Source organism: Polyodon spathula, chromosome 10, assembly GCF_017654505.1.
Source record: "Polyodon spathula isolate WHYD16114869_AA chromosome 10, ASM1765450v1, whole genome shotgun sequence".
NCBI lineage: Eukaryota > Metazoa > Chordata > Actinopteri > Acipenseriformes > Polyodontidae > Polyodon > Polyodon spathula.
This window is the reverse complement of record NC_054543.1, coordinates 40,818,694-40,834,594: the sequence shown is the minus strand read 5'-3', so window position 1 is coordinate 40,834,594 and position 15,901 is coordinate 40,818,694. Positions and strand designations below refer to the sequence as shown.

Below are 15,901 nucleotides of genomic sequence, written 5' to 3'. Positions count from 1 at the left end.
GTACCTCTTCCAAGTACAGTATGCAATGTCAGTTTGTTTTGTATACAGGAATCAGGCTGAACAAGTGCTACCCAACGCATTATCATCACAGGTCCTTTGCTGGCCTTGATGAAGATTTTTTAGTTAGTTGCTTGTATTTTATACAGTCTGGAATATGCAAATATAGCATTCCAAAGACAACTTTAATATGAAAATGTATTGCTGCTTCCTGGTATGCATGGGACAGCTGCAATCAAACCGTGTGACCTACTACTAAGCTACAAGGATCCAACAATTTAAATACAACGCTGTATTTGAAACATTTGCATTTCGTGAATTGACATAAAAAAAGCAAGAACTAGTGATTCTCAGTACAATAAAAGGGTACCAGTAATAGTGCCAATAAAGCTAAGTAATAAAATGGATTTTAAAGCATTGGTTAGCACTTTAAGTTGTATCCATCATTACAAAGCATCATTACAACTGCATAATATTGTATTATTTATCACAGTTAACACATGCTTCTATTGACAGTATTCTGTCAACAATGTTATGACCTTTATAACTGCCAATCTGTAGATATTTGCACTGAAGTGTTTCAGTGACTGTACAAGTACAGGTTCTCCTTGCTGGCACATCATCTGCATTTGCATTTGGATGTCATGGCTACATTCCAATTCAGAGTGGCAGTGGTTTTTAAGTTCAGGTTTTGAACTGAATTGGCTACAATTGTATTATAATAAATAATTCAATAAACACTCTCAGTTTGAATTGGATACAGCTCTATTAACAATATGCTGTATTGGATAAAACTGTATTGTGGCATAGTGTTAACAAATATGACCTAAAATGTAATTTTAAATGTTTGTATTGATCCTAACTTTTTTGTCAGTAAGTAGATAATAGTAACACAGTATATTATAAAACTGTTGTCTTAAACCCAGGATGGAATTTAGACACTATTCATTTTTTTTGCATATTAATGAAACAACCTGCAGGACCAGAAGATCAAGTGCTCTACATAGCTAATGACACTGAAATCCGAGGTTTTGTGTATCCATTTAACCAGAGCCATGGACACAAACAACTAGCTCGCATTGAGGACAATGCCAGAATCATTGGGATGGATGTTCTGTATCAAGGACACAAGATTATCTGGGGTACCCAGTTTAACCCAGGTGGAATTTTTTACAAAGAGATCCTTGGCAGAGGCCAAGCTCAAACAAATAGTGGATTAATAGTAAGTAACCGGAAAGTTAACAAAAGAAGCCGTTTTGGCCCCTGCTATCTTTTGCATTGTAGAATTTAAAACTTTGTCTGAGAACAAAACTAAGGAAATGGATGGAATATATATATATATATATATATATATATATATATATATATATATATATATATATATATATATATATAGATAGATAGATAGATAGATAGATAGATATAGATAGATATAGATATATATAATGTATTGTAAATTCTCCTCAAATTACAATTTTTGTTTGCATGTGCTTTTTTATACCAAAATAAATGTAGTCAAATAGAAGACAATGTACAAATGTCAGTATGGCTTTGTGCATATTTGAATGCACATATAATTATAAGCATGTTCTTGTAAGTTTGTAGGGCATACAAAAACTGAAAGGTTATGTCAGTCTAATTAATGAGTCTAATTTGATAGGTCTAAGATAAATAATTGTATATTCTAGTGTCCTGACTTCAGAAGACCCAGGGGTGTTTCAGCTGACTGGGTGACTGGGAATATCTACTGGACAGATCAGTCCAGAAGGCACTGGTTCAGCTACTATACAACATATTGGACAAGATTAAGATATTCCATTAATGTAGGACAGCTTGGCGGATCAAACTGTACCCGTCTTGTAACGAACATTGCAGGAGAGCCATACGCAATTGCTGTTAATCCAGTTCGAGGGTAAGATATTGTCTTTCATCTGTTTTAATTAGTTATTAAGAAATACAATAATTTGATTTTACATTGCTTACTAGAAAATAGCCTGTCTGGTTAATATGAAATTGTTCTCTTCTGACATGTCTTAAGCTGTCCTTAACAAGAACATTTCTTAATGAAAGGTGGTGACAGGTGTGAATAATGTACCTTTATTGAACGTTGTGCCCTTGATGGCTACAAGGTTTTCTGTGTTTGAGGGGTCTAGGAGTTTGAGTAAACAACTTTCTGTATCGAGCTCTGGGGTTTGAATTCCACCTCAGCCAGTAACTGTGACCTTTAGAGAAAGTCGCTTGACCCCTTTGTTATTTGTTTTGAAAGGAAAATAGAGTAAAATACTACAAGAATATGAATTAAGACTATAAGAAAGCACATTATAATGGTAGAGCCAACTCAAATTGTGACCATTGTTCCGCTAGGTAAAGGAATCACTTTCTCCATTACCAATCCAGCACAGCTTTTGCCAACTTTAGTATCAGATGATATAGCAGTACAAGTCTCTCAAACTAACTCACTTTATTTCAATCATCTTTCATATTTACAGAATGATGTATTGGACAGTAATTGGTGACCATTCTCATATAGAAGAAGCAGCCATGGATGGTACTATGAGAAGAATATTGTTCGAAAAGAATTTAAGAAGGCCCACAGGTATATTTTTGTTTCATGTTTATATTATATATATATATATATATATATATATATATATATATATATATATATATATATATATATATTTGTATGTGGAATATGCTTTTGTCTGGGCACATTTTGTTAATGTAACTTACAGTCTCCATTGTCATTTACTGTAAAACAGACACAAAATCATTTGGGATGCTGAGTTAGCTTAATCTACTAATCTGAGCTTTAATAGGGTTACAGCCTGCATTTAGTGCCACGAGTATCTTACTGTCTAAGCAAGTGAAAATGGAAGCTGTGAAAATCAAACACAGTTCATCATTTTTAATCTACCCAGGATTTGCTTTATTCACTGCATTGAAATCTAGTTAAGATCAGGATATGCAATCATTGTGATTTCCTTAATGTGAAAGTCATGAGCTAAGATTGAAGTTTTAAAAAGTATTGAAGTTAAAGTTTTGTTTTCTATCTGCTACTAGTATGGTTCAATTCCTCACCCATTTCTGTAAAGTGACTATAATCAATTATAAACATCATGACTAAGGCCCTGTGAAAATCGTGGATATTTTCTTTAAAATTCATGGCAGTGTCACAGGTAAAGTATTGTATTTCATTGAATGCACACAGAACTATTTTATAGATTATGTATACAGATTTTTTTAATTTTTTTTTTAAATCAAATATAGAGATAAATGCACTGACATTATCAAAATCATCGTCAACATTATTTAAGTACTTTACAATAGCTTGTGAAACGGTGTGGTAATTAACAGCCTGTAGGTAAAGTCTATCTGCAAGGACAGCTTCAGTTCTAGTGCGTCAGATGCATGTTCACCTTTTACGTCTTGCAAAACAAATGCAATGTGTAACACATACTGATCTTGGGCATCAGTCGACTCGACAGTGACCACTGACAAGCAACCACACTGTTTTACCAATTCCATAATCTCCTGCTTGTGATACTCGACAACTTTATATAAGTACTCATGTCTCAGCTGGGCTGATGAAGGAATCACTCCACTATTTGCTACACTCAGTCTGAAGAATGTACATAACTTTTGGTTGTCCAATTTTTCAAGAGGGATATTTGCACGAACAAATGCCTCTGTCAGGTCAAAATGTAATTTTTTTGTGCTTTACGGTTTTCATTGGACTTTTGGAACATAGAAGTCACCGTTTTTGTTTCTTTGCAAGTAAAGCAGTCTCAGTACTGCTCTGGATTTCCGCCTTTATCTTGTGGTGAATACTTGAATCTAAATGACTGTCAACAGCCGATTCTCGGTAGTGATGTACAGTAATGTTGCAGGATGTATAAAACAGCTTACCAGCATCGCTGTATAAAACTCCTGCTGGACACTGCTTTACGTGATCTGCTGCAGACACATTTTTAGCCTTTTTAGGAACATGCATTTTCTTGTTTACAGTGTGTAGTGTTTTAAAAGACCCCTCATCGTGGTTCTATTTCTAAAGGATGTATTTAAAAATGCTGTTATTATAGATCACATGGAATATCTGTAATTGAAGTACATTTGAAAATCCAAAGAAATATTTCCATAGCATGGTGAGAGCAGAGCATTTTGAAGTGGATATTTATCATTAAGACTACTTAGAGCAAGAAACAAGTGTGCACAAAGATGCCTAAGTTAAAGTAAAGATCACTATATATGCTGCTCATTGTATATGCAATAACTTTAAGAGGGGCTTGAAAGGTGTGTAATAACACTTAAATTAGGTTATGTACTGTACTCTTTATCCAAAATCCTCCCATATTTGTCCGAAGGAGCTGTTGCACATTGGTAATTGCCAAATTGCACAAAGAAGAATAACATGAGATATTTATTTCTGCAGGACTGGCAGTTGATTATTTCAACCAACGTCTGTATTGGGCTGATTCAGAGCTTTCAGTGATTGGAAGTTTACGTTTTGATGGATCTGATTCTCTGGTGGCCATCAGCAGCAAACATGGTAGATTAATATGTTTGTACTCGTTACTTACAGATACAGTTATCATTTACATTTTCCAAACACGGGTGAATTGAGGGAAATGCATTGATTTATCTAATTTTCTGTTTTTTCTTTGTATTAATGAATAGTTCAATGTTAATAGTTAAATTACGTTTAAAGTAATTTGATGTAATGTATTCACTGAATTAGTGCAGTAGCTTTGGTACTGTAATTAAAATAAAGTTTCATAGTCAAGTACACTGGATACATTTGATATATTTTATTTTGTAATTTGTGCATTAAATTCATAGAAAATTAACCAGATGCCCATGTCATGGGGGAAAAAAATATATAAATAACAATTCCATAAACTTGAAATATTTATACAAATCAATGTTGTGTTGTTTTTTTTTTTTTTGTTTTTTTTTAGGTATATTACAACCTCACCAAATTGACATTTTTGAGGATTATATCTTTGGAGTTGGGTTGAAAAACAATGTGTTTAAAGTACACAAGTATGGTCACAAACCAGTGGAGTATATTCATTCAGGACTTGAAAAGACCACCAGTGTTTTGGTCTCCCATCGTTATAAGCAGCCAGACAGTAAGTAGCTATGCATACAGATTGTATGTATTTATATTTAATATTTTCTCTAAGTGCGTTGGAATTAAAATCATTGTCCGCAAGGGTCATGAAGTGGCTAAGATGCATACTTAGGAGCCTTGAGTTTGCTGGTTTACAATCAGCATCTGTTGCATTGGAGCCAGGACTCGGATACTTATAGATCGGCAGCAGCTGAATGCCAAGGCCTCAAAGGGGGTCTTACAGGCAAGCCAGTTAAAACACTGAAATCACAGACAATGGGCAAGAAAGGGTTAGGATAATTCAGTACTTTATCTTATTTTCTGTTTGTCTTTGTATTAATGAATAGTTCAATGTTAAGAACTATGAGATTTCTGGTTCACACCCATCTTCTATTGCATTGGAGCCAGGCCTCAAAGGGGGAGTCTTACAGGCAAGACCAGTTAAAACACTACAAGCACAAAAAGGGCAAGAAAGGGTGAATCTGATGGAAAGATTTCAAACCAGTGGCTTTGCAAAAGCATGCCAAAAAACATTAAAAAGAGTTTCTAAATATAGAGGCGTAATATATTTTAGTGTGAAATGATTGCATTTAAATTAGTCTGAAAGCTTTTTTTATTTATTTATTTTTCAGTATAGGCACTGAACAGTGATAAAATTGTTACCATGGCAATCTCTTCTTTTTTTTAAGTAGGAATTTAAGTAGTATTTTCATGCCCCATTCAACGATCAAGCCGACAGCCTCCCAGTACAAATCCACCTACTCAAATTGCAAAGTACAATTATCAGTGCAGTATATTGAAAAGCACAAGCACGAGAAAATAGTGGAATAACTCAGTTGCCCACAAGACAGCTTCTGTCGTCTTGACCTTCACAAACTCCTCCCATGTTGAATTCATTTCGCTGCAAGTAGCTGAAGCCCATGAACAAGTTCACATTATCAAACAAACCAAGTCTCAGTAGACATATTTAATGAAATCAGTCTCATTATGTAGGCCTTGAACTCAGCGTTACTTTTTTTCTGGCTGTTACTAATGGCCAGAGGTGCTGACAGTTCTTTCTGCCAAATTGATGTATTCCATGAACAACAGTACCTGAAATATTTGTATTAGCCTGAGTGCTCGTCTAGTTAGTGAACAGTTATTGTATTCCCTGTTGCTTTATTAGTTGGAAAAATACCAGACTTTTCTCCAGAACAAATATATAATGTGCTACAGGCTTTTTTTTTTTTTTTTTTTTTTAATAAAAAATAACTTTTATTTTTGTTGTTAAATTGTCAACTTTATCATTCTGTATAATGTCACACATTTTCACTGTATTACTGGGCTTTTGCTAAGTGTGTGTGTGTTTTTTTTTTAAACAGGGATTTACAGCTACCACCTTGTTTGGCCATCCTCTGCCATCCTAAAACTGCAGTTTAATGTGTCGTGGCTAAGTTGGAGTTCAGTAGACCTTTACAGAAAATTGAATTTTAAACTGCTTTTCACTTCTGATTTGCTACAAAATACAAAAATAGACCTTTGAAAAGCCTTTCCTGGCATGAAAACTTTTAAAATATATATATTGAATTGCAAAACAATATCATCCTTTATTTTTAATTAATAAAATGTTCCCGATTTCTGTTCTTACAGTAAGTAACCCTTGTCTAAAAAAGAACTGCGAGTTTCTGTGTTTACTGAACCCAAATGGCGCAAGCTGCTCATGCCCAGAAGGAAAATTCTTGATTAATGGAACATGTGGCGATACAAGTATTTCAGGTAGGTATTTCAAGCATTTCCTTATTTTAGGATATCCCAATGGAGTACAAGAATATTGTGTGACTACACAAGTCCTTACAGAATGCACCAGAAACAGAAAATGGCACAATCCGTGAAATGGGCTGTACGTGTACAGCAAATGCAGGTTTACTCAGCATTCATGTGCCATTGCTAGCTGATTGAAGTATACTGCATATATTTGTGTGCTCTTTTGCTAACTGCATAATAATGACAGCAGTGCTGGATGAGTAAAACGTTCTCTTAGTTGAATACAAACTTGTAGAGAGTGTGTGCTATCACAATGTCAACACACTAAAGGCAAACAGTGTTACCATACCTTAGGTAAGGTAGTGCAAATTGGGGTACACTATGTAAAACCAGACGCTTTGGACCAATTAAACATGAACAGGCAATGAAGCTATATATTGTCTTACCTATGTAATATCCTGTTACCAGTGTTCTCATTCAATCTCTAGTTGTTTCTCCTTAGATTATTATTTACCATACAGTTCATGTAGTTAGACTTTATTTTTGTCTATACAGCTTTTTGCAGCGAGGTGTGAATGCCAGTTACATTCTTGTTATTTTGTCCTATAGGTGATCTTTGCAGACCAGCTTGTGAGAATGGCGGGAGGTGTATTATCAATGAGAAAGGTGAAATGAGATGTTACTGTTGGCCTAATTTCTCTGGAGAGAATTGTGAAATTAACCACTGCAAAGACTACTGTCAAAATGGTGTAAAATGCACAGGCTCCCCTTCAGGTAAATGCTTTACAATTAGTACATCACAGATGGATAGAGAAACATAAAGATAAAAAAGCATGGCTAGGACATTGAGGCTCATGTTAATTTTAAAGTAACTGATGTGAGACGACATGGAAACTCACTTCAGATGTAAGTCTGTTACAAACTGGTAGCTTTGCGCTGTTGATCATTTAAAATGGCTTGTAATCACTTCTGGAGAAAACTGAACCCATGAGCACATACTGTGACTCGTATGACAGAGAAATGACCTTTCTGCAATCCATACTTGCTCAATGTGTACGCCTGTGTCTTAGTATAACGAAAGATATATATATATATATATATATATATATATATATATATATATATATATATATATATATATATATATATATATATATATATATATTAATTGTGTATTACATTATCTATTGCCTTGCAGCATGAGACTGTTTGAAATATGGCTTCTGTCACTTTAACTTGTCAAATAACAGATCCTGCCCGAAGCATATCATTCTCACAAGAAAAGGCAGTTATGCATAATATCACCAAGTCCCTCAATAGTGATAGAACGTATTGTTTCAGCAGTGCAGTAGCCCATAAATCGGATGATTATATTTAGATGTATCCACTTTCCTGTGAATAATTACATTTTTCTGACCACTGATCTTGTTTGATTCTTAAACATATTAAATTACATTTTTATTTTCTCCAAAAGCCTTTGGTTAGTTGGGTGAACTTACACCATAGTAATAACCTCTCAACAGCAAATAATTATTCCAGATAGTTGCCCTTGAAGCCAAGTCAATGCTCCTGTCATTAATTGCAAAATCTAGATTCAGAAAACAGTGTTTAAATTTGAAAACAAACTCAGTTGTAAAGTACATATTGAATTCCAGTGGGGTGCATATTTTAAAATAATGTATATGCTGGGAGAGGATGCTGCTATTACTCAAGGACAGGTTTACTCTGTTGAATTGCTTTTTCTTACCTGCACTATTTTGATTTAATCCTGAAAAGTTATGTCAAACATTCTTGAATTACATTTTGTTAAATACATACTCTTTATGAGGCTGAAACTACAACAAGAAGTTAAATACAATATGAATTGTAATAATAAAACAGAATAATAATACTAACGTCTGATTTCATAGGCCCTAAGATAACTTTAGGTAGTCCGTGATCAAAGCCGATCGGGATCTGGGAAACCGGATTTGTAAACATTATTATTTTTTCAAAATTACATTACATGTTCGGCATATTAAACAGACAGACCTAATTATCTGCACATACATATTAATTTGTTTAACAAAACCCTGTTGACAGTTCTACAGAAATATATGCAGTGTGTATATGCAGTTTTAATGACTGCTTGAACAAGGAAGAAAACACATTATAAAATCGGATCAGTTAATGAAAAATACATGTTGGTTTTTAATAAAAAAAAATGTATTTACTGTATTATAAAGTCTCCTGGTACTACTTGCTATTGAAAAAAAAAGACTTTATTATCTTGTCTTGAAGAAAATTCTTATCTTTCCTACAGATGTATAGGTAAGTGACGGCTTTTTAAGATACAGTACATGTCTGATAAATCTTTTCTCTAGGAAGGTTTGTAGAAATCACATTTTATATTAAACACATAGTGGGTGAGGAATCACATACTGTAAACCCAACTATTACTTGTGATTAATGTCTTCCCATATACCAGGTGACACAAGTCTCTCGGTATTCACTCGGTTCTGCAATGCGACCAGCTAGAGTTGAGAAGAGTTGAATACTCACTTGGATCACCATAGTCACATGACTGTAGGGATGAGGAATTTCTGAATTATTGAATTGCAAAATAACTAGAGTGCACTGTAATATCATTAAAACATAAACATTTAACATTTTTTCAATGCAGTAAAAAGCACTGGGACAGTTTGGTACAACCATGGAAGATTGTGCATTTATCATTCTCCTACTGGCTGTTATTAAGAACCTAATTCTGAACAATTTGCAAAACATGTATGTATTTATGTAAAACATAAAATTATAATAGCTATGCTGTCAAAAGTGTGATTTAAATCTAGGTGTTTATTTGTTTAAAGTCTGGGCCTGTTGTATTCTCAGGGATTATTGTCACAGTGTTTGCATTGACAGAAATAACCACATGAATACAGTATTTATTGTATGATGTATCATACTAATACTTGGCTTGTTTTCAGACCTAATTTGCTGCAAAGTACATTCTAAATTACCATGATGGGTTTTTTTTGAGAATATTCAAGTGTGTAGTGTTCTCTTTATTAAATATTAAAGCTCATTGCTATCCACAAATTATCCTGTCTTTCTATAATCAACATGACTTCTCACTTTTACAAGGAAAAATATTTGTAAAAGTAAATTGCTTCTGTTCTTTCGGTAATGGTAGCTATATACATCTGCCTTGCAGCCAAGGAAATTAGATACAGTTATCTGTTATTGTCCCTGCTGCTGGGCAAATCGTGCCTATTATCTGCCTAGCTTCCTGGCTGAGTGAGTTTTAATAAAATAGTAAGCTTGGCTCATTGACCACATTTCCTAAGGCCAGGGCTATGGCTTGAAATGAAAGGGTAGTGCTTGTTGGGTCTCACTTCTTTTGCAAGCAGATTCTACCAGACTTCAGATAGTTTCCCACCTAGCCTAAATTATTGTTTTGGTCAGTGCATGGTTCTAAAGTGATGGTGTATAATATGTTCAGTATACTGGGCATTATACAGTGTAAGACTTCATTATCATTATATGCATTTCATTGCAGCTTTAGTTTACAGTATTTACGAATAACAGGGGATATTATATTTTGCAGTTCACGTATATTTCTTTTTCAGTTGACATTGTACTTGAAGGAAAACAAATCTAATAATAGCTACCATCAAATGTATTTGACTTTTTTTTTTTCTTTATAGGGAAACCAACCTGTCGATGTACACTTGGATTCACAGGTCCAAACTGTGAAAGAAGAATGTGTGATAATTTCTGTCTGAATGGTGGCACGTGTGTTGTAAGTCAAGGGAATCAGGCTCTGTGTCGCTGCCCAACAGACTATACTGGGGACCGATGCCAGTATCGTAAGTGCTGCATTACATAATACCCTTCTCTTAAAACTAGGCTTGCTACTTTTCGATATTAACCGGTAAAGCTTGTTAAACGTCAATTTCCCAAAAACTATGAGTTCGACTGAAATATATTTATATAGGATAAACATTGGTAAAACCTCTTTTTTTTTTTTCTTACCAAAAATTATAATTTAAGAAATCATCACTAGTCTGTGTAGTTTTTATACTTGCTGTCCCGTCTCCGTTCCACTCTGAATTGCTGGGGGTCGCTGTCAGTCAACTCAGTGTTCCCTTAGTAGGCTAGTGTAGTTTCACTGTCAGTCATTTCATCCTGTTCTGACACATCTCTTTGGCTGAAGCAGCGCTAGAATGTTCTTATTCATTTAAATAACTATCAATCATCAAGACCAACTGTGCCCTTTCATTTGCCAGCTATAGCACTTGTCATTCAAAGTGCCTACTTTGAAATTAGTGGGTTAAGGTGTAGGTAAGTATTTGCTATTAAGTGTGTGTGTGTGTGTGTGTGTGTGTGTGTGTGTGTGTGTATATATATATATATATATATATATATATATATATATATATATATATATATATATATTAGTGACAAGTTACTAGTTTTATTTGAAAATGGGGTGCAAGAGGAAAACACTTAATGAGTATTGTGCACACTACCCTGATCGACGGCTGAAGTCTCAGCAGCAGGACAAAGCTGGCCCTTGCCTCCAGTGAGTCCAACTGTGCTGAAGCAGGAGAGGGGCGGAGCTCAGAATAATAAGTGCAAGCTAGTTCTGTTCAGCTATCTAATGTTTTGTTCTGTGCATATTATTTTTACTTGAAAATGGGTGCTATAAAAGTCTGTGTAATACACTTTATATGCTGCGTTATTTAAGGATTATTTGAGACCATTATTTAATTTGTGTATTTGTTTAATTTTAGCTTTACAAGGTATAGCTTCGCTGTGAACAAACATTACGTTAATTACAATGTTGGTAACCATGGTTTTGTTGCATGTTGAATACGATAAAATGGCTTCTCTAAATAATACATTACTCAATGGCATAAAAAGATGTTTTTTTTTTTTTTTTAAGCATAAAGGTCAATTTCACCCATGCTCTTCTTGAGTTGAAAAATAAAGATCGGAACCAAACCCCCCCCCCCCCCCAAAAAAAAAAAACCTGGTAAATGCTTTAAAAAAAAATAAAAATAAAATAGTAGCAAGTCTACTTATAGCTATTGAAATGTTCAGAATGTTAACATAATTTTGGGTTTCCTAAAATACAAGATTTTTTTTTTTTTTCATTAATTATTATTATTTTTAAATAAATCTACATAGTATTGAAACATTTTGGATATGAACTCTGTTTCTAGCTCTTCCCAGCACAGCGTAGTTCCCACTGTACAAATGTGCATTTACAGATATTTGCCTTACACAACGGGGCTCTGCTTTGTCTTCCCTGATGTGTTCAATCTTTTCTAACTTATTCGCCTAAGTAATTGTTCTGTGTTCACAGTACAGCATTTTCATCAACATGATCAACCAATTTCTGTGCCTGGAGCTATACCAAACACAATACGTGGTTGTCTTATTTTATTAGAATGCATCTTTTTATGTGCTAAGTCATTTTCTGTAGCAACTATTTGATAGATTTGATCAATTCCATCTATTACAAGACTAACATAAAAATCATATTTAATGTGCTGTAATACAAAAAGTTCCAAAAAGTGGTCACTACTGAGTGTATAGGACTGTACAAATGCAAATGGCTCCTTCAGTGGATTAAAGAGATATGCCCCTCTACAGCAGTTTATTTTCCCCCTGACAGATGTCTGTCATCACTACTGCATGAACTCAGAGGGCTGCACAATTTCTAATGATGGGCTTGTTGAGTGTGTGTGTCCTCCACGCTATGAAGGGTCGTTATGTGAGCTGGACAAGTGCGTGAGATGCCTAGGAGGACTGTGCATTATTGACCACAACACTGGTGATGTGGCTTGCAAGTAAGTACTGTAGAATACCAAGGACCCATTTGAAAAAAGTCATAATGTAACAATTGTGAGAGGTATTTTGAAAATTGGCAATTTAATTTTTAGTAAATTGACTTGCAATTTAATTTTTAGTAAATTGACTTGCTTTTATGAATTAAATCTTATATATATATATATATATATATATATATATATATATATATATATATATATATATATATATTTATATATATTTTTTTTTTTTTTTTTTTTTTTTTCTTGTGCTGATAATATATTTTAAATGAATGTTAGGTGAAATCAAATAAGGTAAAAAAATAATAAAAGATAACAAAAACATTTGAAAAGCTATGTTGATCATGCAAAAACAGGAATAGAATTATTATAATTATACACAATATGTTAGCCCCCTTTTTTTCTAGAAGTATATTAACTAATAACTTTGGGACATGCCATAAAAATGTTGGGTTACGAGTTGTAACCCTGGTTCCCTGAAAAAGAAATGTCAACCATTACGAGTTGGGAAATGTATACCCAAGGTGTCGCAGTGAGCCAAAGCAGCCACAAGCCTTGCCCTGGCACTAGCCTAACTGGCAGGCTTCTGCACAATAGGGCAAGCTGCCTCATGGACTCTGGACCCCCACGAAGGTGCTGCTGAACCAGCAACATTCACTAGATAAAACCTTTTAAACGTATGTGGTGTGGTCCACATACGTCCAAAACTGGCGCAGTGCAACTACAAGGGCCCCCAAGTTGCATCCTATAGCTTGTCCACTGTGCCTAGCTATGCAGCAACTGCTCGATCACTAGTCTCAGCTCGTCAATAATATGAGGTGAAGAGAGCAGACGGGTCCAGCAGCAGATGCGCCTGGTACACGGTTAGCAGACTAGTAGCGTTTGCTAGTCTTGCTGCCAGTTCCCCGACCCTGTATACCTTCTTTAAATGTGTCTCCGTGACCCTGCACTGTTTATTTGGGCAGGAGAAGTCATTGGACAGCGTTGATATTGACGGTGTCTGCACCAAGGCGACCACCGAGAAAACAACTGACAGGAAATGATGGAGGCCCAGCTTCTCCGTGCCCTGGAGAGCGTATATAAAGCTTCCACCAGATTGGAGCAAGTGGGCACAGATGCTAGACTGCCCCACGAGGACTGCACCTCCTCCAAAAAAATCCAGGAGGACCAGGAGGGGCTTACAGCGTTGTCCAGCTGATGAAGAGGTCTAGCAAACCGATCGGCAAATCTGGATCTCCTCAGTCCATGGAATCTGGACTCGGGCAGCAGCTCTGCCCTCGAGGGCTGCTAGCTCTGCCACCGGCGGACCTCTACGAGACAAATAACCTTCTGATAGGGAGTCCTCCATGATGGAGGGTTCCTCTGTTCCCCCTTCAAATTTGCTTTCCTCCATGGAGGTGACCAGGAACACTACATCCTCCTGCTCCTCCTCAGTCAACTCAGACTGTTGAAGGGAAGGGGGAGTAGATTGTACTCCAAAGGCTGGAGTGGGTTCAGGGGGAGCTGCCAGATTAACAAGGTTCTCTAGCAGTGATTGCAACAGTGCTTTCCAGCTGAGACATTTGAGCACGTAGGGCTAACACGTCTTCATTTGGTGAGTGCCTACGTCTTTTAGGCTTCTTGGTCTTGGGCTCGGGGGACCGAGACACAGATCAGGCACTACAGCCCGCAGAAGGCTTATGAGAGGACTCCTCAAGAGCATCAACAAAGGCCTTAGAGAGCCAGGTGGAACGACCTTCAGCATGGTCACCGGACACAGGGACACCAGGTGAGTGCACGGGTGAGTGCTCTATACCACCGAATAAAGCCCAAGGTGCTATGCACGGGGCTAATGAGCTGGAGCTACGAGACACAGGCACACTGGAACACACTATCTATCAAAGACAACAGGAACAGTAAAGTTGATTTTTTTGGTCTGGCACAATGCGTGAATGCGGGCCAGGAACAGAAACATTAAACAAAACTGTAAAGAGCAGCCACTGCTCCTCAGCAATCCGCATTAAAAACACACAGCCATGTGATGTCATTAAAAAATACAATCAATACAGAAAAAGAACTACCGTCGCATCCAAAGGAAGGGGCAAGCCAACTTCCGAAAAGGAATACGCGAGGTAATAACTTGCCAAAACAGTCTAGAAGAGAAAGATTCTTACGAAAACAGAACAAGCGTAGACACGTCTGCTCAGGTTGGAGTGATGAATCAAATGGCGGAGGTTTGTTTCAGATATCAGCAGGTATCACGGCAGGCCTATCAGGCAGCTTTTTCAATATGTGCTCAGGTCATGTGACACGAGGGTCATTTCCCAACTTGTATTGTTTGACATTTTGAGATTGAAAGGGAACTGGTAGTTATACCTTGTTGTTTCAGAGTTGTAGATGTATGCCATGCACAGCCATCTGTAACATTAATGAACACTTTTGATTTGATTTTCTCTAACAGCTGTTCTAATGGGAGAGTTGCATCTAGCTGCCAGTTATGTGACGGGTACTGTTATAACAGTGGCACCTGTCAACTAGATTCAGAGAATAACATGCCATTTTGCCAGTAAGTAATAATTTAGTAGATAGTATTTACACATTTCTAAACATTTTCTTATGTTATGAACAACTACATATGTGTCAAATTGGAAAATATTTTGTATTTACAATGTCTAATTAACTAAAGCAAGAAGCAGTAACAGGCATTAGGTTTAGATGAGAGGGAGTGGAGAAGTGTGGAATTTACTTTTTGACGTTCCTTTTCACAATGCCATTGATTTAGGTCACAGTAGCAAGATGTTGTATACATGTCAAGGTCGTACAGTATTCTTCGTATTGTAGCTTATTTTCAGGTCAGAAGTAACAGAGTACATACTTAGTCCTAAATTCTATCTACAATATGACTACTGTCAGTGCTGACTCTTAAATGTAATTTTCAAGTAATATAAACTGCTAATGCTGTTTAAAAGAACAAAAAAATACAAAGCAGAGTATAGCAAAAAGCAACACCAAAAACACATTACTTCCCCCAGGCAATATGTTTTATGTCTGCAGAAGGCAGTTAAACATGATGGTGCAAAATAAAACATCGCAACCAGCAAACTACAGTTACTGACAAATAAAAACTAGAAAATTGTTTACCAAACAGCATACAGCCAATGTGTGCAAGTAAACGGTATGCTGTATTTATTGGCCATTGAATAGGTTTACAGGCTTTGGGGGAACTCTTTGT

The 15,901-nt window shown here is 35.9% G+C and overlaps 1 protein-coding gene across 1 annotated transcript in view; it reads left to right on the top strand.

The window, feature by feature from the left end:
* Positions 1-15,901, top strand: part of LOC121322318 (low-density lipoprotein receptor-related protein 1B-like) — a 155,772-nt gene that overhangs the window by 133,729 nt on the left and 6,142 nt on the right. The window contains exons 54-63 of the mRNA XM_041262116.1: positions 978-1,219; positions 1,686-1,909; positions 2,487-2,593; positions 4,430-4,546; positions 4,956-5,129; positions 6,740-6,865; positions 7,463-7,627; positions 10,540-10,701; positions 12,516-12,690; positions 15,131-15,235. Coding sequence (XP_041118050.1) covers positions 978-1,219; positions 1,686-1,909; positions 2,487-2,593; positions 4,430-4,546; positions 4,956-5,129; positions 6,740-6,865; positions 7,463-7,627; positions 10,540-10,701; positions 12,516-12,690; positions 15,131-15,235 — 1,597 coding nt within the window. The remainder of the gene's footprint in view (positions 1-977; positions 1,220-1,685; positions 1,910-2,486; positions 2,594-4,429; positions 4,547-4,955; positions 5,130-6,739; positions 6,866-7,462; positions 7,628-10,539; positions 10,702-12,515; positions 12,691-15,130; positions 15,236-15,901) is intronic.